Source organism: Salvelinus sp. IW2-2015, linkage group LG1 (genome assembly GCF_002910315.2).
Source record: "Salvelinus sp. IW2-2015 linkage group LG1, ASM291031v2, whole genome shotgun sequence".
Lineage (NCBI taxonomy): Eukaryota > Metazoa > Chordata > Actinopteri > Salmoniformes > Salmonidae > Salvelinus > Salvelinus sp. IW2-2015.
In genome coordinates, this window is record NC_036838.1 from 11,398,051 (window position 1) to 11,425,979 (window position 27,929).

The window sequence follows — 27,929 nt, forward strand, 5'->3', positions numbered from 1 at the left end:
TTATTTTCCAACATAATTTGCAAATAAATTCATAAAAATTCCTACAATGTGATTTTCTGGATTTTTTTTCCTAATTTTGTCTGTCATAGTTGAAGTGTACCTATGATGAAAATTACAGGCCTCTCTGATCTTTTTAAGTGGGAGAACTTGCACAATTGGTGGCTGACTAAATACTTTTTTGCCCCACTGTATGTCTCTTTTCAAAGACAATTGGTATTTATATTGACATCACATTGCATTACTGTACGTTTCTTTTCAACTACGTAAATGAAAAGCTTCCAAACAAACAAAATCAGTGATGTTAAAGGGGATATGATGTGATTGTGAACCTCACTTGGCAACTATGGTAAAAGATAAAAAGGGCAAGTGTGATTTCAAACACTGGTAATTTCTCTGCAGGATCTTGACATCTTGACTAGACTAATGTTGAGAGATTTCACAACGATTTCAATGTGATGAGAACTCATTCTCCTACTACAGTGCAATACGTACATTTAGCAAAGGATGAGTAAGAAAGAGTTGTGTTCAATTTAAGTCACGTTATGCTCTTACAATGTTATCATTAGCCAGTGATGCATAAAGTGACTATATTGTGGCCTGGCGATTCCACCCTCCTGCTCCTCCAGTATGTGCTCTGTGTGTGTTGGTCTAAGGCCAGTTTTGCTTTTTATCCTCTAATGGATAATATGAGATATGGGGACGGGTACACTGATTTAAGATCTGTGATTAAGAGCAATTTGTAACTGGAACTTAGAAGGCATAGGGTCCCACGATGATGGTGAGCCGGAGCAGAGAGCTGGAGCGGTAGTTGAGGACATTGTTGTGGGTGACCATCTCCAGGTCGACCACGTGCTCCCGAGGTCCGGTCAGCGGCTTGGTCATCACCAGCATGGCACTGACGTTACTGGAGCGCTGGTAGGTTAAAGGGATTATTTAGGTTAGCATGTTCTGAGGATGCTAACAAGGGTCCTACCACTACCATTATTTTACACTCATTGATGTTAATGCTAATGTACAAATCTGGGGTCGCTGACCCTCCAGGTCCACAAACCATGTTTCCATCCAACCATTTTTATGCGAGTAAAGTACCTGTTGGATAAAAAATGCACAACACGTCTGATGGAAACAGCAACTGTCGATAAACATTCCTAAAATATTGATAGAACAAAATATGCTAGACCGGGGTGAATCATTTCTGTGGTGAAATAGATAATGCGACAAATGGCAGTGAAACCCCTCTTTTGCACATTTGTCGCAGTAAACTTGCAGTCACAAGACGCTATGTTGTATGGTCCTTCTACTACAACTTGGAAAACCATGCCCAGTTTATTAGGCTGCAGATTAAATAAGTATTGATACATTTTACAGGGTGGTGAAAGTTCAGAGTGATGAGCTTGATGCTCCTTTACTAAAGCTGAAGAACATACGCACATCCAGGTGCTTTCCGCAGGTGCTGGAGTTGTAGGCAAACTCAAGGAAAACAGAAAGGAAAACGCCACAGTTTATTAGGCTACAGGGTTTCCCCCATGTAAGACAGACCGCAAGGACATTTCAACATGGAAATAACATTGGTGGACATGCAGGTAATCAGGCCCTTGATCTTAAATCTTTGTCCTGTGCGGGGGTGGGTAAATGAGTTGCATTTGTACGTAAAGCTGCATCAATGTTATTTACATGTTGAAATGTCCCCTTGTGGTCTGTTTTATATAGGGAAAACACTTAGAAGCCTCAAGACACGGATCAGTGAGCACCACAGAAATATACGGACAGATGAGACAAAAAAATCTGGTTGCTGCTCATTTTGAACAAGCTGGACATCCTATTTGGTTCTCTGAGATACATTGGAATAGAAATCGTCAATATGTCACACAGGGGAGGGGACATTGAGAGGAGTTTGACTTTTATAGTTTCAATATGTCTAAATTGTGTTTTTTTTTTATCCTAATTGAATATTTTATGTGTATCCATATTACTGTAAATATTGATCACATTCCCTGTGCATGATCATATTTTGATACATTGAATGTTAATATTGTGAAACTACATTTTTTACCTCCTGTTTCAGGAAGTGATGTCACTGAGTACTGCCCCTATATATATATAGGACCTTCCACCCCTACCTGGGATATGGATGCCTGATGAAGACCAAAGGGTCGAAACATTGTTGTAAATAAATATCACCTGGGAGCATGAGCAGCAGTGTGCAGCGTTTTCCTTTCTGTTTTCCTTGATGCTCCTTTCCAATATATATCGAGGGTCTTCATTTGTATGCTGGTGACATGATGATCGGTGCTTGGCTGCCAATTGACAAATAAAAATGATCTTGCGCTTATCCATAATCTCATCATGTATCCTCTGCACTGTGTGCAGTATCTACGAGCTGGCTGTTAATCACAGACTTTTTGTGCCAACACTATCACCAAAGTTAAAAGTGGGATGGAAACACATAGAACTGTTTTTTATTCTGTCAATTAAAAAGGTACACGACAAAGTACCTTTTCTATGTGCACTACGTCATCACGCACAGCTTTTTAGTTGCAAGAAGTCAGTTTGATGGAAACACACCACTGCCGGTAAAATTTGCATAATTTTTGGAGCGAATATTAGAATATTAACTTCAAACCTACCTATAAACTACTTTTTAGGTATCCAATAATAATGATGTAAGTGGGAAATGTGTGTGAGCTATCCATGTAAGGGTAAGGGATAGCAATCAGGGGAAGTCAAAAGATTATTTCATTAAAGGGACTGTCCACTCAAAATGCAATCTCACAAGATATTCCCTAAATAGCAAAGGGCAGCCAAAACATCTGAAACCAACACCTACCTCAAATAAGTGTTTAAATGACACAGTAGATGAGAGATCATTCAATTACGCTACCACTTAGGTAGAAAAGCAAGTGACAAATGCTGACACCATCTGACATGATGGTAACGTTAATGCCTGGTGAGTGACTGAAACATCTTTGGGCTCACCCTGAGGAAGAACTCCCCACCCTCGTTGCCAGACTTGACCCTAAAGGTGTTGTGCATGTTAGGGTAGACACTCGTTGCCTGGATCTGGAAGATGTCGGCTGGGACGGAGCGCTCCGACGAGATGCTCATGTACTTGTAGACGATGGACGGCGGCAGGCCTCGGCAAATTGTGAGCGACTGGCAGCTGCAACGCCTACAGACATGCAGAGACAGAGAGAACCATTGGATGTGGTCATGTTAGCAGATACTTTTATACATGTGGCATATATGTGGTTTTAGCTATGTGGTCATTTTAGCAGACACTTTATCAATCTGGTCCTTGTGGTTTTGTCTATAGTATGTGGGTTTTTTAGCTAGCACTTTTATTGATGTGGTCCATGTGGTTTTGTGTAAATGGTCATTTTAGCACTTTAATATATGTGGTTTTAGCTATGAGGTCATTTTAGCTGACACTTTTTCCATGTGGTCCATGCTGTCTGTAACTCCCCACCAATGTGTGTAACTTATGTTGTAGCCTACATACTGACTGAAAAGCGGGAAAAATAACACTACTTACACTGCCTGGCTGCCTCCTGCTTATATTTGAAATGATCTAATCTTAACCTTACAGTTACAACAGACAAATTAGTTTATACATCATGCCGATCATGTCCTCCTAATTTTGGGGAATGTTTTAGAATTAACGGGAAGGTTGAGTGAGGGAGCAGCGGGGGAGTTTTTTGTTGTTGTGTAAAGTAACACATGCGTAAGGTTGTTTAGTGCACGGGCAAAGGTATCCTCAAAATCAAATCAAATGTTATTCATCACATGCTTCGTAAACAACAGGTGTAGACTAACAGTGAAATAATTCATTCCCAACAATGCAGAGAGAAAGAAAATGTCGAAATAATATAAGTAATAACACGTAATAATAAAAGTAATAATAAACACACAATGACTAAGGATAACTTGGCTATATACATGGGGTACCAGTACCGAGTCGATGTGCCGGGGTACGAGGTAACTGAGGTAGATATGTACATATAACTAGGAATAATGTGACAAGGCAACAGGATAGATAATAAACATTAGCAGCAGAGTATAGTGCCTTCAGAAAGTATTCATACCCATTGACTTATTCAAAATGTGTTGTTTTACAGCCTGAATTCAAAATGGACTCAATTGATTATTTCCCTCTTACCCACCTACACCCAATACCCCATAATGACAAAGTGAAAACATGTTTTTAGAAATGTTTGCAAATTTATTGAAAATGAAACACAGAAATATCTCATTTACACAAGTATTTACACCCCTGAGTCAATACTTGGTAAAAGCCCCTTTGGCATCGATTACAGCTCTGAGTCTTGCTGGGTAAGTCTCGAAGAGCTTTCCACACTTGGATTCTGCACCATTTGCCCATTATTCTTAAAAAATATATTTTTAAAGCTCTGTCAAATTGGTTGTTGATCGTTTCCTAGACAAGCATTTTCAGGTCTTGCTATATATTTTAAAGTAGAAACTGTTTAAGTCAAAACTCAGGAACATTCACTGTCTCCTTGGTAAGCAACTTTAGTGAAGATTTGGCCTTGTGTTTCGGTTATTGTTTTGCTGGAAGGTGAATTCATCTCCCAGTGTTTGGTGGAAAGCAGACTGAACAAGGTTTTCCTCTAAGATTTTGCCTGTGCTTAGCGCCAATCCATTTATTTTTTATCCTGAAACTCCCCAGTCCTTAACGATTACAAACATACCCATAACGTGATGCAGACACCACTATGCTTGAAAATATGGAGAGTGGTACTCAGTAATGTGTTGTATTGGGTATTGGATTTGCCCCAAACATAACACTTTGTATGCATGTTTTGTAATATTTTTTATTCTGTACAGGTTTCCTTCTTTTCACTCTGTGAACTAGGTTATTATTATGGAGTAACTACAATGTTGTTGATCCATCCTCAGTTTTCTACTATCACAGCAATTAAACTCTGCAGCTGTTTTAAAGTCACTATTGGCCTCATGGTAAAATCCCTGAGCGGTTTCCTTCCTCTACGGCAACTGAGTTAGGAAGGACGCCTGTATCTTTGTAGTGACTGGGTGTATTGATACACCATTCAAAGTGTAATTAATAACTTCACCATGCTCAAATTTCTTTTTATTTTACCCATCTACCAATTGGAAAACCTCCCTGGTCTTTGTGGTTGAATCTGTGTTTGAAATGCACTGCTCGACTGAGGGACATTACAGATAATTAATTGTATGTGTGGGATATAGAGATGATGTAGTCATTCAAAAATCATGTTAAACACTATTATTGCATACAGAGTGAGTCCATGCAATGTATTATGTGACTCGCACATTTTTACTCCTGAACATGCAGTATATAGGCTTGCCATAACAATGGCATTGAATACTTATTGACTCAAGACATTTCAGCTTTTTATTTGTAATTAATTTGCAAAAATGTGGAAAAACATAATTCCACTTTGACATTATGGGGTATTGTGTGTAAGTCATTGATCCAAACATCTCAATTTAATCAATTTTAAACTCAGGTTCTAACATAACAAAATGTGGAAAAAGTCAAGGGGTGTGAATATGTTCTGAAGGCACTGTATGTGATGGGTCAAAAAAAGTAGCTATTTGGTTAACAATTTAGCAGTCGTATAGCTTGGGGTAGAAGCTGTTCAGGGTCCTGTTGGTTCCAGACTCCGTTTCCTGTAGTCCACGATCAGCTCTTTTGTCTTGCTGACATTGATTTGAACCTGGGTCTCCTGCACCCCACAAGACTGTGTTAGCCCACTAAGACTTCAGGTCCCAGTCAAGTTTACTCATCATGTGATTATCATCATGCATTTCACCGGACCATACTCACCCCTCTCCTGTCTTCACATAGGGCTCGTGGCAAGGGTTCCTGGGGTAGCAGCGGAAACCACCAAAGTAGTTCCAACACATCTCGTCCTCACGGCAGTTGTTTCCTGTTTCACACTCATCTATGTCTGTTAATGGAGAGAAAATGTAGTTACTGAGAGAAAATGTAGTCAATGGTCATTTCAATAAGAAAATAACTTAAAAAAGCTTATGAGCTTAGTACAACGGTCTTGTAGTCTTTGTAAACAAGCAATGCGTAGCTTAAAACTACATTTCAAACTATCATGTCTATCTCATGGACTGTTAGTTAATCAAGTGTCAATACTGACTTTATACCAAGATACAAGTAAAAATCTAGGCCTAAAGCCAATGAGTTATCATTGGGGATTCAGGTTAAAGGTATTATGATTCATTATTATGATGTACGACTTCCTGCTGGTGTAAGAGAGGGCTAGATATTATACTAGTTGAAACAGGCCTATTTACCTTGGCACATTCGGTTGCCTTGGAGCTGGTATCCCTCGGGACAGGTACAGACATACCCTCCGGGCTGATTCACACACTGCCACTGGCACATGTAACTCGAGAAGGCGCATTCATCAATATCTACGAATAGATAAATATTACGCAGTCAACCCTTAAAGGGAGTCTGACAGAAACTTCTCAGGAAAGAAAATATTAGGTGTGAGCGGTGGGGGATTGTGAAATTGTATCAGTATACATTATCATTAAGGTACTGATAAATTAAGGTACTGATAATTATACATTGAGTATAACAAACATTAGGAACACCTTCCTAATATTGAGTTGCAGTACCTTGGCAGGAGGCTTGGTTGGAGGTTAGCTCATAACCCTGCTCACACTGGCAGATGAAGGAGCCCATGATGTTGTAGCACTGGTGTTGACAGGGGTTGCTCCCCTCACACTCGTTCACATCTGCAAGACAAGGAGAGACTAATAAATTAAAGAGAAATTGCCGAAAGGCAGAGCGGAAGTGGAGAAAGTCATCCATTATGATATTCTGAGACAACAACTTGGCATTTACAGTACCAGTCAAAGGTTTCGACGTACCTACTCATTCAAGGGTTTTTCTTTATTCTTACTATTTTCTACATTGTAGAATAATAGTTGAGACATCAAAACTATGAAATAACACATATGAAATCATGTAGTAACCCAAAAAATATTAAACAAATCAAAATATTTTTTATATTTGAGAGTCTTCAAAGTAGCCACCCTTTGCCTTGATGACAACTTTGCACACTCTTGGCATTCTCTCAAACAGTTTCACCTGGAATGCTTTTCCAACATTCTTGAAGGAGTTCCCACATATGCTGAGCACTTCTTGGCTGCTTTTCCTTCACTCTGCAGTCCAATCCCAAACCATCTCAATTGGGTTGAGGTCGGGTGATTGTGGAGGCCAGGCCATCTGATGCAGCACTCCATCACTCTCCTTCTTGGTCAAATAGCCCTTACACAACCTGGAGATGTGTTGGGTCATTGTCCCCTCGAATAACAAATGATAGTCCCACTAAGTGCAAACCAGATGGGATGGCGTATCGCTGCAGAATGCTGTGGTAGCTATGTTGGTTAAGTGTGCCTTGAATTTTAACTAAATCACTGACAGGGTCACCAGCAAANGATGGGATGGCGTATCGCTGCAGAATGCTGTGGTAGCTATGTTGGTTAAGTGTGCCTTGAATTTTAACTAAATCACTGACAGGGTCACCAGCAAAGCACCCCCACACCATCACACCCCCTCCTTCATGCTTCACAGTGGGACCCACACATGCGGAGATCAACCGTTCACCTACTCTGCGTCTCACAAAGACATGGCGGTTGGGACCAAACATCTCAAATTTGGACTCATTAGACCAAAAGACAGATTTCCACCAGTCTAATGTCCATTACTCATGTTTCTTGGCCCAAGCAAGTCTCTTCTTATTATTAGTGTCCTTTAGTAGTGGTTTCTTTGCAGCAATTCGACCAGGAAGGCCTGATTCACACAGTCTCCTCTGAACAGTTGATGTTGAGATGTGTCTGTTACTTGAACTCCTCTCCTTTTCCAGTTCAAGCACAGGATAGTCAACACTGGATAGTCAACCCCAACATCCAGGAGGCTCTCCAACAGAGTTTCATCCGCCCATCCACTTCCCCTGCGTCGGCAGGCTTCTTCTTCGTGGCCAAGAAGGAGGGAGGTCTATGTCCGTGCANCTTCTTCTTCGTGGCCAAGAAGGAGGGAGGTCTATGTCCGTGCAGCGACTACAGAGGTCTCAATTCCATCACCACCAAGTACCGCTACTCTCTCCCGTTGGTGCTGGCTGCCATCGAACAGCTCTGCGAGGCCCGGTTTTATACTAAACTGGACCTTCAGCATGATTTCTGGGCACTATGAGTACTGGATTAATAAATGCTCCGTTGGTGTTCCAGGCATTTGTGAACGAGGTGTTCCAGGACATGTTTGGGCGTCAGTTGGTCGTGTATATCGACAACATCCTGATCTACTCAGGCACCTTGGAGGATCACATCGCCCAAGTCCGGGTAGTGCTGGGACGCCTCCTGGAGAACCACCTGTACGTCAAAGCGGAGAAGTACCAGTTCCATCAGGCCGCTGTCTCCTTCTTCGGATACCGGATCAGCCCACAGGGAGTAGTTATGGATGAAAGGAAGGTTGAGGCAGTCAGGTCATGGCCAGTCCCAACCACCATAAAGGGACTACAATGGTTTTTGGGGTTTCCCAACTTCTACAGTCGCTTCATTAAGAACATCAGCTCCATCGCCTCTCCTCTCCCATCAAGGGTGACCCCCGTAAGTTGGTGTGTAGTCCTGCAGCCGATGAGGCCTTCCGCCTACTGAAGGGGTGTTTCACCTCAGCCCTGTTGCTGAAACACCAGATCATACGCTGCCCTTTGTGGTGGAGGTGGACGTTTCAGAAGTGGGCGTGTGGGCTGTCCTGTCACAACGCCAAGGTAATCCACAAAAATTGTATACATGTGCATACTACTAAAAAAAACTTCTCCTGCAGAGAGGAACTATGACATCGGCGACCGGGAGCTCCTGGCAGTGAAGTTGGCACTAGAGTAGAGACACTGGCTGGAGGGCGCCAAGGACCCATTTCTCATCCTCACCGACTGAACCTGCGGCTGAACCTGCGCCAAGCAAGGTGGGCCCTTTTCTTCACCAGTTTCAACTTCACCCTATCATACCGCCCAGGTTTAAAGAACATCAAAGTAGATGCCCTGTCCCGTCTCAACGATTCGGGAGAGGTTCCTGTCCTGAGTGCGCATATCATTCCGCCCTCCCGAATCGTTGTCCCCATGCTTTGACAAGTAGACGTGGACATCCGCCAGGCTCTGGAGAGGGAACTCGCGCCTGCTACCTGCCCTCCGGAGCGCAGCTACGTTCCCACGGAGGTAAGGGATCGGCTGTTGACCTTGGTATATACATTCCTTGCCGCTGGACACCCAGGTATCACCCGCACCATTCAATCCATCTCCGCTAAGTACTGGAGACCCACCTTGGCGCACGACGACGTCCGCTACATCAACTCCTGCTCCGTATTTTCCCAAACCAAATCTCCCCGGCACGCTCCAGCAGAGAAACTCCTTCCCCTTTCCGTGCCTCAGCAGCCTTGGTCTCATCTGTTCATTGATTTCATCACTGATCTCCCCTCTTCTGATAGTTTCACTACTATTATGGTTGTTGTGGACAGATTCTCTAAATCCTGTCATTTTATCCCTCTCTCTGGTCTCCCTACTGCTCTCCAGGTCACTGAGGCACTGTTCCAGCAGGTCTTCTGGCAGTATGGCCTTCCAGAGGACATCGTCTCCGACCGTGGTCCCCAATTCACGGGCCGGTTCCTTCCCTGGGCGGAGTACGCCCAGAATTCACTGCGTCACTCCTCCACCGGGCTGACCCCCTTTCAGTGTGTCCTGGGATATCAGCCAGCCCTGGAGAGCCGTAGTGGAACCGAGCCAGACTGAAGCACCTGCGGTGGACAAGTGGTTCAGACGCGCATATGAGACTCCAGTGTGCCGTCCGCTGTCAGAAGGAGCAGGCGGACTGCCACCACAGTGAGGCTCCCGTGTTCCATCCTGGTAATCGTGTCTGGCTCTCCACCAGGAACCTTCATGCAACAAAAACAGACTTCAGCTGAATTCAACTGATTTGGTTACACCTTCTATTTGCTTGGTACTATTATTCATTATGATTCAGGGGGCACACCCAGGGGTGGAAATGGGAGGGTGGGGGAGTATCACTCTGGATTTGTACAACATTATTTCACTCCTTGAATTCAATGTAAAATGCACATTGTTTGCATGTCAAAATTATTTCCCAGTCACCCCCTACATGTTTAACCATTTATTTTTGTTATCTAAAAAATAACATGGGCCAAATTTCATGGGAGAAGTTGCTCCAAAACACACTCTGCAGTCCGGACCCCTGATATTCAGTTTCCTGGCTCAACAAAAGCATTTTTCTGAATGTAACACAGACAGTGTTCCCTTGCAATCCAACTCCGGGGTGGTCTCTATATACAAAGCACTAAAAATAGGTTGATTCATATACAGGGAGTTGGAGGTGTTAGATGTGTGGGAGAGAACACCAAGTCTGTACAGAAAGCTCAAAGGCTCAACGCACCGATCCCCTCACACCCTAGCCTGCTCCCAGATATGTTTGTGCTGTATTTATTACCAAATCCTATGGTCATTGACTACACAAACAGGTCTGAGACCAGGCTACTCTTACCCTGCTCATTTGTTGACGACAGTGATGGACACAATGTGAGAATTGTCATCCTGAAGGCTGGAAGTCTGTGTAAACAAGTTCCCCTTTCAACTACACACACACACACACACACACACACACACACACACACACACACACACACACACACACACACACACCACACACACACACACACACACACACACAACACACACACACAACACAACACACACGCACACACACGCAACACAGGCACCCACTTATACTAGCTTCCAGTTAACAAAGCCCAACTGACCCTGCTTTTGGCTGGTGGCAGCGGGATGGGGAGGTGAATAGCCCTAATGATCAAAGCTGGCCTCCACTCAGCATGTACAGTATGAGGTGAAAAAGTGACAATACTGTCGCCCTACAACCTTTTTTTCATAGAAATGAATTCAGACCAGTGAAAAGTTGACATGCTGACAGAGGTGAACCAATCCTGAAATCAAACTTGAGTTTTATGTAGCATAATAGTGTAATTAACACACTGTGCCAGAAATAAGAGTGCAAAGAACATGACACCTTCAAATACAGTACTTCTTGCCAGAATTTGCCAAAACTACAATGTTGAAATACTACCGCACTACAGTCTATGCACATATATTCCCCCACCCATCCCCAGCCTCCAAAACGAGCACTTTTCATGCAAAAAGCTTGGTTTACAAAGATCCCTGTGTCTTTGCAAGAACGCTGTGCCAGGCACCCCTATATATTCGGTCAAGGTGTCAGGTTCAAAATGTTTCATCGCAAGGGGACTACTGAGGGAAGCCCCCCCCCCCTTCAAATATGTCAACATCCAGGATGAGAAACTACTGTTTTGAGAAGGGCAACAGCTCTTCCTTTGTGTTCAATGGGCTCTGATAGGGATAAAAGAGGGATGAAATTATGAAAGAGAGTAAACAAAGGAACTAAGCTTCTGAAAGAATATGCCGCAGACCAAATCAAATGTTAAAGACTAAAGCACATAAGTACGCACATGCAGTGATGTCGTGACTACTGTTTTGGTAGACCTATCTATCTGTCCATGTCTGAGGTGGATGAGATGTGCAATGAAAGGATGCACCACCACCAAAGTCCTCTCTGGCTGTAGTCAGTGTCTGCTGGTTGTCTCCTCTTTGTAGTGCTTCAATAACCAGTTGCTATTGAACCTTACAGTCAATGTATTGAACAATAGAATAATCAGGCTCTGTTCCAATACTTTAGAAATATGTCCTTCCTTCCTTGGGGAGAAATGACAAATCACTAATCTGACTGGGTTGGATTGATGAAAGCAATAGGGTGGAAACCTTGCCTTCACATGATATTTTCAGTTACAAATCAGTGATTACAGTTCCTAAGGGTTTACCTAGTCCACTTCTAACACAAAAGGGGCTCAAACCTCTCCAGGCATTTGAGCTGTGTAAAATGAAAATGAAGACAAAGTTGAAGAAGAGCTAACTTGTCAAAAATTAACATGCATCTAACATGGTCACAATTGAGTTAGGGATATTGTTACCTAAAGCAATCTTACTGGAAGCAGCCGCTAATTTTTAGGTGACTCTTTTGAAGTGACTCTATTTTTAGACCACTCAGTTTTAGGTGATTTTAAATAGACTCAAATCTATGTTTGTTGCCACCACAGATTATATGCTGAGATCAATTCAAAAGTGTTTATTTACGCCCACATTTCCCAGAAAAGGAATCCCTAGGCTGTGTTCAGTAGGCATGTAGTGGGAAAAAACTTTCGGAAACAGACTGAAATGGAGAGGAACTATCTGAACTTATCCAATAAGAAACAGTTGTTTTTGTTTTCCATTGCAAAATGTTTTGCTACTGTATGACCTAATGAACAAAGCCCTGCTTTGTTCAGCAGTGCAACATAATAATAGCACGGCCTCTGGACCCAATTCCCTCCCTATCCCTTCCTCTTGGCCCTAACCCTTCAATGTTCGCCAATCTGGAAGGTGCAAGCAATTTGATGAAGCAATACCACTACACTGCTTAAACCTTTCCAGATCTGTAAACATTGAAGAATTAAGGCTGGAGTTGAATCCAGCCCTGTGAACTTGTTTTCATGGTCAAGTGCCACGGTCTTATTAGCATTAGTTACCAGAATCGCAGGCAGCATGTGGCAAATGTTTACCAGTTGTAAGAACAAGACACTGCAATAATCTTCCTCGGTTACAGTGTACGTTTTGATTGTGATGACAAACTGGAAAAGTATCAATGCAAATCACTAATGCCATTCTTTTAGGGGATGTAGCATCATTTTTATCTTGTATCTGACACTGTATAACACTGTACGGTGCATATCATAATACCACTAATCTGTCTGCCTTTAGTTTGTGAATCACTCCAACTTCAGGACAGTCCCTCTGATGAAAGAAACATTATGATTAAATGAGAAAAAAATATGTTTCAGGAATGTGTTGTTGGCGATCATCTCCTTCCTTCCCTGAGCTCAGCTTGGCTGTAACCCCATGCTGATTGAATGGTTTATGTAACAGCGATTGTTTCCCTCTACCGCCAGGATTTGGCATGTTGCAACTTGACTAAAATCTTGCACAGTTTGCCAACAGGAGATTGGAGGACGCACCCACACGCACACACACACACACACACACACACGCACACACACACACACACACACACACACACACACACACACACACACACACACACACACACACACACACACACAACACACACACACACACACACACACACACACACACACACACACACAAATTAATGACATTCTTTTAATGACGGCTGCAAATCCATCATACAAAGAAAGAGAGCAAAAGGTTAAATGGAAGTTAAGTGGTTCCCCACTTTACAGATCAAATACAATGCATCTTCATAACCTGCAGATAGCGCATAAACTGTTCAAACGGTTCAATTAATTGCATTTTCACTAGAACTGTTTTCATACAAAGTGCTCTAAAATTGAAAAGGGACTGCAATCATTTTAAATGAATTCCAATTGGAATGAATCCTGAATGTGACTGAATGACAATCTGAGATGACTATCTTTTGCCTCAATATCGGTTCATAAACTAGCATCGGTAGTATTCCAGAAGGAAATCTGCCTGCTGGTATTGCTCATTTAAACTAGGGCCCCTGCGATGCTGAGTTTGTACTGTAGCCTTAGTACTGAGTTTGTATAACTGCACTGCAGTCCGCTTATAACTGTTTGGCAGATCCATTCCTATATACGTCAAATTACATCAGTCAGGGACTGATGGGATCTTTGTATGTAGGATTAAAATTATGCTGGACACTTCCATAACGAATCAGGGTACTTGTCCAATTAGAAACACTCATTTTCAACATTTTACTATAGTGTGCCCTAATCCTAATAAACACGCCCCAGTTAAGTTGCATGGGCTTACTCTTACCACGGCAGTAGTTGAGCTCGTCCACCACAAACCCTGCGGCACACTGCATGGTGCCCTGGCTTTGGAAAGAGCTCTGGATGACCCGTTGGATAGGCAAAGCAGGGGCGGGTGCCAGAGGAGGCTGTTCCTCCACCAGAGGGGCCACGGTGGGCTCGTCGTCACCATTACTAACGATGATCTGGGCATTCTGGGGCAGGCAGAAGTAGCCTCCGAAATGATTGATGCACCTCATGCCGCCCTTGCAGGCGTCGGGCACCGTGGTACACTCGTTGATGTCTGAAAAAGGGAGTACAGCGGTCAGAGACAGACCTGGGTTCATAGAGTAAGCCACGGTTTGTTTTCTTTCAACTACTTAAGCTGTGCTTGATTGAGCTTGCCTGGCGCAATGAAACCAGGGGAATAGCCCCAAAAGTGCAAATCCCATCCACCTGTCACTCCAGGTTGGAAAAAAACAAATAGTATTTCAACACAGGTCTGGTCAGTGTAACACCACCAAGTCAGCATGGGTATACCAGGAAAACCACCACCTCCACCATCAATATGCTTGGTATACACATACTGTATCAGTGTCTGCTAGAACTGATCGTATCTCTTCCACAGTGCTATTCAATTCCTCTACTAATCAATCTATTCATTAAGTCAGAAACGTACAAGGACATTGGACAAAGTGTTGAAAAGCACCTCTTACCTTTGCATTCTTGTCGTTCCATGTCAAATGTATAGCCATCTGTACACTGTGAACAGAAATAAGAGAGGATAAGTATCTGGTACTCAATTGATTGGTTTGTTGATTGATTGAGGGATTGATTAATCGATTGATTAATTGATCTACAAAATACGTATCACATATCTCTGAAGCTTTACAGTCTACATCTCATTAAAGATGTAGTCTTACCCTCCTTTGTTATGCCACTTTGAGCCTGTATATTAGGAAATCAGACAGACAGCAATTAAGGAGTCAGCCTGGAGAACACCTGTGTCTCCTTAATTCACCCAAAACAATGTGCTTAGTCTGTTGCCATCCAGGGAGGAATGTCTGCTTGCCTCGCTCTCGTCTGAGTCATGGAACTTGCCACTGTGTGTGCACAGGCATGTGTTGTCTCCAGTCTCCATGAGTCCAGACTCATGTTATTACCTCCATAATTCATCAGCTCCAACAACAACAATTCGACTACAGTCATTTGTCGAGAAGGAGACATCCTCCACTGGAGACATGCCAATGCTATCCCATCCCATCAATGTCTATTCCAAACCTTCAGGTCATTTTCATGAACGTTCACTTGGTACATGAATCAGGGTTGGGGTCAACTCAAAATTAACATTTTACTTAATGAAATACAAATTGTCCAAATGTTTACAATTACAATTTTTCCATTTTTGAATTCAATTTCAATTCACTTCCTGAATTAAAACATTTAATTGACCCCATCCTTGACTTGAATTAAATCCCACTTTAAAAAGCTTATATTGTCCTTCAATATTGGCTTTTGCTTGTGCTGCCGCTTACAAAAATAAGTTTGTGGCAAATTTGCTGCAAATAAATGTTGCCAGAAGTTTGCAAATGTTTGCCACTAGTGGTGAATCTGCAGCAAACCTTAGGCAACAATAATATGTAATGCCACTAGTGGCAAATAGTTTACCAGAAGTAGTTCCAAGACCAGTAAGCATTGATGACCAGTCAATGGGAGAAGAAGAATCTATTGGAAGTGATCTACCTACCGAAGTTGTACAGTGAGTGTCTAACTTATTTAACATTCTAATCAACTTTAAAATCGTATTAGCTAATTGATGCCTGTTTAGCAGTGTCATGTTTTATGGGATAGAGTGAAACACATTTTGTTGCAACCTGTCGGCGCCACTGGCTGGCTCAGTGCTATCATATTTTTGCACAATTAATGTGATAGCTAGCTAACTAACTAATGATTTACCTAAACACTTAACGTTATATTTTTAGGTAAAGACTTGCTGTCTTGTAATAACAAATGTCAATATGCTAGCGTCACTGTTCAGTACCATGTTAGCTAGCATAACAGCTAAGTTAAAGTAGCAACAAGAAATATGAGCTGACTTGACATCAGAGCAAAACTTCATTTCGGAGGCCTCGACACCCTGGAAAGATGTTTGTGGTGCATTCACTCATAACACTTTTTGGTGATAAATGAGTGTAACGTAATCTTCTTCAAGCTTGATAAGGTAAGCAAATGCATACATGTATTATTCTCATAAATGTAGCCTGCTATACAGTTATTCTTTGCAAAAAAATTATATTTCATTGCCCTTTAAACTGCTAGCTCATCTTGATCGTGTGTTGTTCCTTCTCTCGTTCTTTCTAGAAGCAAACAGTTACCAAGCAAAAACACAGATTGATTAGTTTGAATCAAATGTGTTGCTGCTTGGCTGGAGAAATATCTCATATACTGTGGCTCTCTAGGAACAGTTGGCCACACATTTAAATTTAGATTTAATAGGCCTGAGTTCCAGGTTATGCTAGCTACATTTTTTGTTGGTATAGCTGACAGCAGACCCTAACTGTTAACAAATAGCTGACCCCAGATGTTACAAAGTTTTGGATTTCAAAGCCAAACCCGCCCATTAGCCACTGAATCTAAGATGCCGAAATAGAACATGTTTTCAGTAATTGTTTTCAGTATCTTAATGTTGTTTTGGTTTTGTGTTTTCTGATTGTTTCAGTGCATGCAGTCATTAAGCTTTGGACGAAGGACTTCCACAGGGCCGCCATCTCCAAAGTTCACTCAAAAAGGCAATAGTTGTGAACTGGGTTTGATTTTTTTTTTTTTTGCATATTATTTTTTTCCCCACTTCCATTGGTTGAAAGCTAATTTCTCATCAGTAATCACTTAGTTCATGAACATTTGGAAGTTAAACATCCTAAGGTTAAAATCCCCATAACCCATAGTGTTCACATTTCTCTCATGTAAATATTGTAGCTACATAAAAAGATTAAATAAACAATTTATTTGGGGAATATTCAGTTAATGCTCTTTTTTCATTAGCATGCTGATAATCATTTCAAGATTAGGATTTCAGGATTTATTTTTTATCTGTTATTAAGACATTTAATACATGTAGTTTAGTATATTTAGTACATTAAGTATGTTTAGCTTCTCTGTGAGAAGCAAGTTCATTTAAAGTTATATGTGATTTGGTTTATGCAGATAAGACATTTAATTAGTGTTGAGGAAGCTACTCTGAAAATATAGTTTACCAAACTACCAATTATTTCACACTGGAATAAGTTAAACTACCCTTAAGAAAAATATTGTTTACTTAACTATATCTCAGAATTAGACGTTCATCCATGTTTCTCAAATTTCAAATTTCAAAGTTGTTGCAAACGTCAAATTTCAAAGTGTTTAAGGTTAAGTTTGGGCATTAACTCTGAATTTTTAAGGTTAGGGTTAAGTTTAGGCATTAACTCTGAATTAAGGATTAAGGATAGGCATTAACTCTGAATGTTTTTTTTAATTTTACCTTTATTTAACTAGGCAAGTCAGTTAAGAACAAATTCTTATTTTCAATGACAGCCTAGGAACATTGGGTTAACTACCTTGTTCAGGGGCAGAACAAAAGATTTGTACCTTGTCAGCTTGGGGATTAGATTTTGAAACCTTTCGGTTACTAGTCCAATGCTCTAACCACTAGGCGACCTGCCGCCCCAAGGAAAGAGTTAAGGTTTGGGATATGCGTAAAACTAAAAAAACTTTCTATCGTTGGATTTGAACTTGCAACCTTTGGAATCAGAGGCAGATGCTTACGCCCATTTGCCATCCCTGTCCACAACACACTGGCACAGCATTTCCCAAACTCGGTCCCCGGGAACCCAAAGGGTGCACGTTTTGTTTTTTGCCCTAACACTACATAGCTGATTAAAATGATCAAAGCTTGATAATTAGTTCATTATTTGAATCAACTGTGTAATGATAGGACAAAAACCAAAACATGCACCCCTTGGAGTCCAGAGGACCAAGTTTGGTAAACCCCGCCCGAGCAAAACTGAAACCTACTTGAAGGTAACAGCGCTCACTGTTGCCCCTAGTGCCCGGTTTCCATGTCATCTCCCAACATCCTCAACCAGGTCACCTGGGACACTAGTCAGCCATCCATGTGAAGGACTTTGAATACTTGTATCACGGGTTACCTGGTTGATTTATTATAATCTCAATGTCTCATCTTTCAAAATACATAGAGTCCTCTTAATTTACAGCATTTCCCTCACTCAGACAACCAAAATGTAGCTAAAGCTGCCCAATAAGCGGAGGGATGGGGGCAACTTCTTGTCGCGCATGGTGGGGGTGAGCGGGTCAGCTGTTCATTCACCCGCACACGCTCGCAATTGCTAATAACCCATCCCCACCCGCCTGACTATAAGTGATAAAGTGAAAATCTGGAGGCCCACAACCGACCCTAACCCATAATATAGATTTTTTTTTGCTGTAGGCTACAGTCAGAGTCGGCAGAAATATTTTTGACAGGGGTCCATGCTTTTTCCCCCTCCTGATTTAGATATGTTTCTGCTTATAATTTCCGCCATTTTCGTAGACTATTTGTTAGTCAATTTGTCTATAGATACATGCAGCTTCTCTTCTGTCATTATATGTGACTAAATAAACCCTTGCTCAGCAGAATGATGTCATAAACCGATAGAATGAATGCTTCAATCTAGTTGACATTGGTAAAGTTCTCTGTCATCTCCGCTTCTTTCATGGAGCAAAGACGTTAAGGGACCGGTGAGAAAATGCTATAAAAAAAATATTAAAATGTAAAGACCGGTTGTAAGGAAAGGAAATAGAAAGCTGTGAAAACGACCCAACATGTTTTCTGATAAGATTTCAGTTCGGCTTGGATGCATATTTTATGTGGTTGAAATACAATCAGCTTTTATGATGCTGATTAAGATAGCACCTCTACAGATGGTATCTAACTGCGCATTCACATTCTCTCAAGATGCTGAAAGAAATAAATCATATTTCTCCACTCCTGTCCCTGAGTCAAAATTTTGCCTACATTTGGTGTATCATTTTATTTATTTATTTATTTCACCTTTATTTAACCAGGTAGGCAAGTTGAGAACAAGTTCTCATTTACAATTGCGACCTGGCCAAGATAAAGCAAAGCAGTTCGACACATACAACAACACAGAGTTACACATGGAGTTTAAACCAAACATAAGTCAATAATAACAGTAGAAAAATAAGTCAATATACAATGTGAGCAAATGAGGTGAGATAAGGGAGTAAAGGAAAAAAAGGCCATGTAAATACAATATAGCAAGTAAAAACACTGGAATGGTAGATTTGCAGTGGAAGAATGTGCAAAGTAGAGATAGAAATAATGGGGTGCAAAGAGCAAAAATAAATAAATACAGTTAGGGGGAGAGGTAGTTGTTGTGGCTAAATTATAGATGGGCTATGTACAGGTGCATATCGTGAGCTGCTCTGACAGCTGGGTCTTAAAGCTAGTGAGGGAGATAAGTGTTTCCAGTTCAGAGATTTTTGTATTTCGTTCCAGTCATTGGCAGCAGAGAACTGGAAGGAGAGCGGCCAAAGCAAGAATTGTTTTGGGGGTACCAGAAGATATACCTGCTGGAGCGCGTGCTACAGTGGGTGCTGCTATGTGGACCAGCGACTGAGATAAGGGGACTTTACCTAGCAGGGTCTTGTAGATGACCTGGAGCCAGTGGGTTTGGCGACGAGTATGAAGCGAGGCCAGCCAACGAGAGCGTACATGTCACAGTGGTGGGTGTATATGGGCTTTGTGACAAAACGGATGCACTGTGATAGACTGCATCCAATTTATTGAGTAGGGTATTGGAGGGCTATTTTGTAAATGACATCGCCGAAGTCGAGAGATCGGTAGGATGGTCAGTTTTACAAGGTATTGGCAGCATGAGTGAAGATGCTTTGTTGCGAAATAGGAAGCCAATTCTAGATTTTAACTTTGGATTGGAGATGTTTGATATGAGTCTGAAGGAGAGTTTACAGTCTAACCAAACACCTAGGTTTTTAGTTGTCCACATTTCTAAGTCAGAACCGTCCAGAGTAGTGATGCTGGACGGGCGGGCAGGTGCAGGCAGCGATCGGTTGAAGAGCATGCATTTAGTTTTTACTTGTATTTAAGAGCAGTTGGAGGCCACGGAAGGAGAGTTGTATGGCATTGAAGCTCGTTTGGAGGTTGTTAACACAGTGTCCAAAGAAGGGCAGAAGTATACAGAATGGTGTCGTCTGCGTAGAGGTGGATTCAGAGACTCACCAGCAGCAAGAGCGACATCATTGATGTATACAAAGAAGAGAGTCGGTCCAAGAAATTGAACCCTGTGGCACCCCCATAGAGACTTCCAGAGCCCGGACAACAGTCCCTCCGATTGACACACTGAACTCTTCAGAGAAGTAGTTGATGAACCAGGCGAGGCAATCATTTGAGAAAACAAGGCTATCGAGTCTGCCGATGAGGATGTGGTGATTGACAGAGTCGAAAGCCTTGCCAGGTCAATGAATACGGCTGCACAAGTATTGTTCTTATCGATGGCGGTTAAGATATCGTTTAGGACTTGAGCGTGGCTGAGGTGCACCATGACCAGCTCTGAAACCCAGGATTGCATAGCGGAGAAGGTATGGTGGGATTCGAAATGGTAGGTAATCTGTTTGTTGACTTGGCTTTCGAAGACCTTAGAAAGGCAGGGTAGGATAGATATAGGTCTTTAGCAGTTTGGGTCAAGAGTGTCCCCCCCTTTGAAGAGGGGGATGACCGCAGCTGCTTTTCCATCTTTGGGAATCTCAGACGACACGAAAGAGAGGTTGAACAGGCTAGTAATAGGGGTTGCAACAATTTCGGCAGATCCTTTTAGAAAGAAAGGGTCCAGATTGTCTAGCCAGGCTGATTTGTAGGGGTCCAGATTTTGCAGCTCTTTCAGAACATCAGCTGACTGGATTTGGGAGAAGGAGAAATGGGGAATGCTTGGGCGAGTTGCTGTGGGGGGTGCAGTGCTGTTGACCGGGGTAGGGTTAGCCAGGGGTAGCCATTTTTAATGGAAGAAATACTTAATTTTGCAGGAATTCATATTAAGGTTATAGACCTACAGTCAGATTTCAGTTTCAATGTAATCCATCTGAACAGTAGACTACAGTAGGCCCTTGTTTTCTCTTTATTCAACCTGCCACCCACCCACCCTTCATCCACACAATATTTCATGACCCTAAACCTGCCTGCCCCGCAATATAACTGTGGGGTCTGCGGGTTAAGAGTCAGCCCACGCATCATTAGCAAGTGGCGCTCAAGTTCAGAACGGCTGTCAGTCAAAACCCATACAGAGCTGTGAAGCGGAGACCCTGAGATCTGACGTCATGTATAGCATGTTACTGTACAGCCACTGTGTTCAAATTTACACTCTTATCAGTGTCCAAATCTGTCATTTTCAACCCGCGTACAGGTGCGAGTGTAAAAGGCTACCTAAAGTTACTTTGAAAAAGTAGTTCACTACATTCAAACTACCTCGTGAAAAATTATCATCATGTAAATCTGAAATGTCATAGACTACAAATTGCAAGAACAGATCACGTTGGGGTCATATCTTAACAGAATGTTTACATTAGACTATTAACCCTAGGATGCATATGCCGGATCAAAATGACCCCCCAATTTTTTTTAAATTATCTAATATTCCAGGAATTCCTTAAATAACCTTTAATGTTCTAACATCCTAGTTTATTTTTTACATTTATTTTTTAAGTAAAATAGTTTTTGCTTCACTACCCCAAGTTTTCATATGTGGGTCAAATATGACCCGTATGTATTTCTTATGGAATCCACTGCATTGCACTTTCTTTTTGCTACAACAATAAAATCAAAGTAATTAATAAAATATTTATCATATATCTTGTTTATAATGTTCATTAATCACCGTTTTCATTTATCCTTTTTAACTCATTGAGTAAAAGGAGTTTCATAAGGAGGCTCATAAGAATGCTGCCAGATATACAACCAAAATGGTTTTACACATGCTGGATGAGGAAGCCATTGCTGCCTCTGACTCAGAATCTGAGGTATCCAATTCAGAGGGCACAGACTATGTGCCTGTGGCTAAAGTTGGAGTTGTGGATGCACCTGGTAGTCCAGCTGTCCTAGATGATTCTATAGATGGGGAGTACTCCCCCTCTGAGGAGAGTGAAAACCAGTCAAATAGACTGAGTAAAAAGGGGTCTTACTGGAGTGAACACTGCGTCACAGTGGATGAGCAGCTTTCCTCCAGACGTGACGCTTGGCATTCCATCCAAAGAGTTCAATCTTGGTTTCATCAGACCAGAGACTCTTGTTTCTCATGATCTGAGAGTCCTTTAGGTGGCTTTTGGCAAACTCCAAGCGGGCTGTCATGTGCGTTTTACTGAGGAGTGGCTTCCGTCTGGCCACTCTACCATAAAGGCTTGATTGTTGGTGTGCTACAGAGATGGTTGTCCTTCTGGAAGGTTCTCCCATCTCCACAGAAGAACTGAGGCAATGGAAAGCTGTGGGGTGATGAAAGAGAGCCATGCCACCACCACTCAGAGCAGCCAGGGCCAGAAGAGAAAGAAGTGCCAGCTCTYCCRAAGCGCAAAGGATAGAAAAGTCAGCTGCTGGTGTTCTCAGTGCAACACACCCGTCTGCAAAGAGCACAGTCACATGCTTGTTGTTTGTAACAAATGCATGGACTAAGACAGCATAAGTAAGCATCACACACACGCAAACTTTGTTCCTTTTAGTGTTCATGTTTTCTAAATTCACAATTGTCAGTGTTGTCGTTTATATTGATGATGAACTTTGGATTTTCAAATAAATGTTTAGAAATATTACAAAACATGCTTAAGGTGGTTTTATTTTGTTCTTCACACTAAAAGGTTGAATGTGAAACTTTGATTGTAAGATTGATTGTAAGAAAAATATCCTAATATTTTCAATAGCTGTTATGAATTTTCATAATATGTTATCATTGAAATGTGTATCAAACTGTTGAAGAGTGACTAAAAACATTTCAAACAATAAAATAATTATAGAAAGGTCCAAATCATCACTCCAAATAATTTATTTTAGAAATATTTTAGACCCATATAAATAAAACACAGATATTACATTATCGGGTCATTATGATGCCGAAAAAGAAAGTAAATGATTGCCTACTTCACCCATAATTTATAAAATGTTTTCAAAAAAAGTATTGTGTAGTTCCAGTAGTTAGCTGCACCACTACCTGGAAAAAAAGTAATTAAAACTACTTAGAGCACTACTTATATTTGAATTTAGCTCAACTACCACCAAGCTACTGGAAAATGTAGTTAAATTTCTAGTTGAACTATACTGAACAAAAATATAAACACAACATGTAAAGTGTTGGTCCCATGTTTCATTAGCTGAAATAAAATATCGCAGAAATGTTCCATGCACAGAAAAACACATTTCTCTCAAATTGTGAGCATTTCTCCTTCGCAAGATAATTCATCCACCTGACAGGTGTGGCATATCAAGAAGCTGATTAAGCATAATCATTACACAGGTGCACCTTGTGCTGGGGACAAAAAAAGGCCACTAAAATGTGAAGTTTTGCCACACAACACAATGCCACAGATGTCTCAAGTTTTGAGGGAGTGTGCAATTGGCATGCTGACTGCAGGAATGTCCACCAGAGCTGTTGCCAAAAAAATTAACGTTAATTTCTCTACCATAAGCTGTTTTAGAGAATTTGTCAGTACATCCAATCGGCCTCACAATTGCAGACCACGTGTGACCACGCTAGCCCAGGACTTCCACATCCGGCTTCTTCACCTGCGGGATCGTCTAAGACCAGCTACCTAGACAGCTGATGAAAGTGTCGGTTTGCACAACCAAAGAATTTCTGCAGGGTCTGGACCTGACTGCAGTTCGGCGTTGTAACCAACTTCAGTGGGCAAATGCTCACCCCTCGATGGCCACTGGCACGCTGGAGAAGTGTGCTCTTCGCAGAAGAATCCCGGTTTCAACTGTACCAGGCAGATAGCAGACAGCATATATGGCGTCATATGGGCGAGTGGTTTGCTGAACAGAATGCCCCATGGTGGCAGTGGGTTATGGTATGGGCAGGAATAAGCTACGGACAACAAACACAGTTGCATTTTATCGATGGCAATTTGAATGCACAGAGATACTGTGAAGAGATCCTGAGGCCCATTGTCGTGCCATTCATCCGCTGCCATCACCTCATGTTTCAGCATGATATTGCACGGCTCCATGTCGCAAGGATCTGTACACAATTCTTTGAAGTTGAAAATGTCCCAGTTCTTCCATGGCCTGCACACTCACCAGACATGTCACCCATTGAACATGTTTGGGATGCTCTCAAATCAAATCAAATCAAATGTATTGGTCACATACACATATTTAGCAGATGTTATTGTGGGTGTAGTGAAATGCTTGTGTTCCTAGCTCCAACAGTGCAGTAGTATCTAATAATTCACAACAAATACACAGATCTAAAAGTAAAAGAATGGAATTAAGAAATATATAAATATTAGGACGATCAATGTCGGAGTGGCTCTGGATCGATGTGTATGACCGTGTGTTCCAGTTCCTGCCAATATCCAGCAACTTCGCACAGCCATTGAAGTGGAGTGGGACAACATTCTACAGGCCACAATCAACCTGATCAACTCTATGCGAAGGAGATGTGTCGCGCTGCCTGAGGCAAATGGTGGTCACACTGATCCACGCCCCTACCTTTTTTGTAAGGTGTCTGTGACCCAACATAATCATATCTGTAGTCCCAGTCATGTGAAATCCATAGTTTAGGGCCTAATTCATTTCTTTAAAATGTAACTTAGTAAAATCGTTGAAAATGTTGCACGTTGCGTTAATATTTTTCGTCAGTGTACATGTAGTTCACTACTCCCCAACGCTGCATTAAATGTCGTTAATACACAAAGTAACCAAAAATCTGAACTAATTAGTATTTTCTTATTTTGCAGGAAACAGTAATGTTCGCGACAAGCTTTCCAGAATTGTTTGCCAGAAGTTCACAAGTCGCCGCAAATTTGACGCCACAGTTTGCCACAAAAGTAATTTGCATGTGAAAATATGAGCTTAGCTTAGCTCATATAAAAATTTGCCACAACTGTTTGACAGAAGCAATTTTTTTCCCGGTAAGGGGCTGCGTCTTTAGTGCCAGTTTCCCAGATTAAGCCTATAGTCTCCAATGGAGAATTGCCATTGAATGTGCATTTTAGTCTGGTACTGGAACTAGGCTCCGGGAAACCCACCCTATTTTTTGGCAGCAGGCACTGCAGTGTTTCCATGTGGAGGTTGTGAGAGGGGTACTTGCCGTGTATGAGATGGGTTCCTCAGCTTCCTGCGAGACGGCCACGTTGACAACAACACTCAAGCACAAGTAAATCCGTAGCATTTTGACGTCCCTGCGACATTGAGAAAAAGATTGAGTGAGAAAATGTGTTTTTTGAGTAAGTGTCCTTGTGAACATGTTGAGTCTCAAAATGTTCCAAAAATGTTTGCATACATTGGCAAAATGGTTGCAGAATACATCTACTTTGGTTCAGTTTTCTTTATGTTTCCCAAATGGTAGTCCACAACCTTCCTGTGACATTCCCATGGCCAGTACTCACTCCAGTTTTCTAACACATGCTGAGGAAGGCACTAAGTTGAGATCTGTGTCAACATGGACATCATTCTCACAAACCAAATTCATAGCTCTGTCCATTTTATACATTATCATGAAATTATATAAAATATGACTATATGCTCATTATAACATTATATGCTGCATACATTATAATTGGCATTACTATTTGAAAATTGGCATTATGACCTGTATAGCAAAAAACGTACTTAATGAAGAATTCAGCACATTCTATTATTTCCTTTATTATCTTTTCTCTCAACTATTTTCCTAAGCTGGTGAGAGCAACATCCTCTCTGCACAATGTTCCTTCATTGCAAACAGGAAATGCTTGGAAAATCATGTTCAAATTCCTGGGCATGACCTGTGGCAAACTTACAGTAATACCACAATACCTAATGCTCAAGGAGCTGATGCTGGCATATGGATATTGTGTATCCAGTGTCTGAAAAAGTAGGTATCTATTAAGGTTGTCCCAAATAGTGGGTCAGCTGGGATGCAGACACGAGTAAATCATACAACTAAAACTCTGCCATTCTCCTCCATAATTACAACAGTGAACATGACTACAGAATAATTGGCTACCAGTGTGTGTGTGTGTGTGTGTGTGTTTGCATGCGTGTAGAGTGAAAACCAATTGTAAAGTGTCTTTATTGCACCATCAGTTGGTGTATGTCGTTAAGAAAAATAATTCCATCCGGAGAGGAATTGTTAGGCAAGTACAAACATCTCCTTTGGGAGCAGAGCCTTGTCTCATAGACTAGACGTAACATAGTAAAAGTAAATCCGGGACACTCAATTTGGTATGATATGGGAAAGGGGGATACCTCGTCAGTTGTACAACTGAATGCCTTCTGCATTTAATCCAACCCCTCTGAATCAGAGAAGTGCAGGGGGCTGCCAAAATCAACATCCACGTCTTCGGCACCAGTGGGTTAACTGCCTTGCTCAGGGGTAGAACTATATATTTTTACCTTGTCAGCTCGGGATTCAATCCAGCAACCTTTCGGTTACTGGCCCAACACTCTAACCACTAGGCTACCTGCTATGTTCTGTTTGGTATGGTTACATAAGACAGAAGGTTACTTAAGGGAAAATCGGAAGGAGGGAGGGTGGTTGGTTGGGTGTATAACAATGCGAACATCTAGCAAACCAAAAGGCTGTATATTTGAATCTCATCATAGACAACTTTTGCATTTTTGCTAATTACTTACTACTTTTTAAACTAACTGGCAAATACTTAGCATGTTAGCTAATCCTTCCCCTAACCCTGGATATCCACAAATGAATACATACCATACGAAATGTAAGAGTATCTCAAATGTACGTACAGAATGATACGAAATGCTCTGAGACCAGGTTGCAGCATTCATTATTTTATTGGCAAAGGTTCAAATCCCCCTCCAGCTATCTTCTGAATCACCCTATCAGTTTCATGTGTTTTCTCTGAAAGTGCATCCCCATTCCGCGTTTAGCTCTTGTTCATAATGTAATTACTTTAAAGTCTTATAAATCATTATATCTTATTGGTGTCATATTTAGCGTTATCAACATAACATATTTTAACACTAATCGCCCCACGTAGTAAAGTTTAAGTTACATGATAAACCACAGTTGCTATCTAGTATCTAGCCCATCTGCCTAGGGACTACAGATGAAAACTACCAAACTGGCTAAATCTGGCACATTTAGGGAAATGTTAATTAATGTGCATTGTCCCTGTCAAATAAATAAATAAATTGAATTGGCCTTGAATAGAAACCTGTCTATACCGACATTGTGCGAATGTCTGATGCAGCGATTATAAACAAAACCAATTTCCGATTATGACTATGATGCAATGTACTATACCGACATTGTGCGAATGTCTGATGCAGCGATTATAAACAAAACCAATTTCCGATTATGACTATGATGCAATATAAAAAAATATAAAAAATCTGTTGGATTTATAATAAATTATTTAACGTCTCTTGAACAATGCGCTTTCAAGTCAACAGATCAAGTGTAGGTTAGTATTCTAAAAGCATGCAACCTATTTTGGAGTTGTGCAAAATGTAATGTTAGGCTATGCAAGGTACTGTTTCATTTGTATTCGATAGAGTTGCAATTTACCTGTAAAATTACTTTTTAGTTGGGTGTGTATCAATACTCAATTGATTATTATCCTCCGGAGGGTCCCGTCAGAAGTGATGGTGAATCTGAAGAAGCAACTTCTCCCCGAAATCGGTAAATGTCTGTACAAATTACCAGGGCATCACAGCCTAACAAAATGATCGGGAGGTGGTGCTATCTTTACAGGTTACACA

The 27,929-nt window shown here is 41.4% G+C and overlaps 1 protein-coding gene and 1 long non-coding RNA gene across 2 annotated transcripts in view; one reads left to right on the top strand and one right to left on the bottom strand.

The window, feature by feature from the left end:
* LOC139027903 (uncharacterized) overlaps positions 1–27,929 on the top strand; it is a 393,207-nt gene that overhangs the window by 76,193 nt on the left and 289,085 nt on the right. The window lies entirely within an intron of this gene.
* Positions 196–27,908, bottom strand: LOC111961238 (EGF-containing fibulin-like extracellular matrix protein 1). The gene is made up of 9 exons (XM_023983350.2): positions 27,736–27,908; positions 25,309–25,399; positions 14,659–14,704; positions 13,971–14,246; positions 6,640–6,759; positions 6,310–6,429; positions 5,828–5,951; positions 2,977–3,169; positions 196–912 (listed from the first exon to the last, which is right to left on the bottom strand). Exons 2-9 carry the CDS (start codon positions 25,387–25,389, stop codon positions 751–753), a joined length of 1,122 nt encoding a protein of 373 aa, XP_023839118.1. The 5' UTR covers positions 25,390–25,399; positions 27,736–27,908; the 3' UTR covers positions 196–750.

What these genes read in the sequence shown, in the direction of transcription:
- LOC111961238 (XM_023983350.2), bottom strand. Translation starts at nt 25,389, where the DNA reads ATGCTACGGATTTACTTGTGCTTGAGTGTTGTTGTCAACGTGGCCGTC. An exon ending in GGAACGACAAGAATGCAAAG is followed by an intron (nt 14,247 to 14,658) that starts GTAAGAGGTGCT and finishes TCCCTTTTTCAG; the next exon opens with ACATCAACGAGTGTACCACG. An exon ending in GTGGGGAGTTCTTCCTCAGG is followed by an intron (nt 913 to 2,976) that starts GTGAGCCCAAAG and finishes TTAACCTACCAG; the next exon opens with CGCTCCAGTAACGTCAGTGC.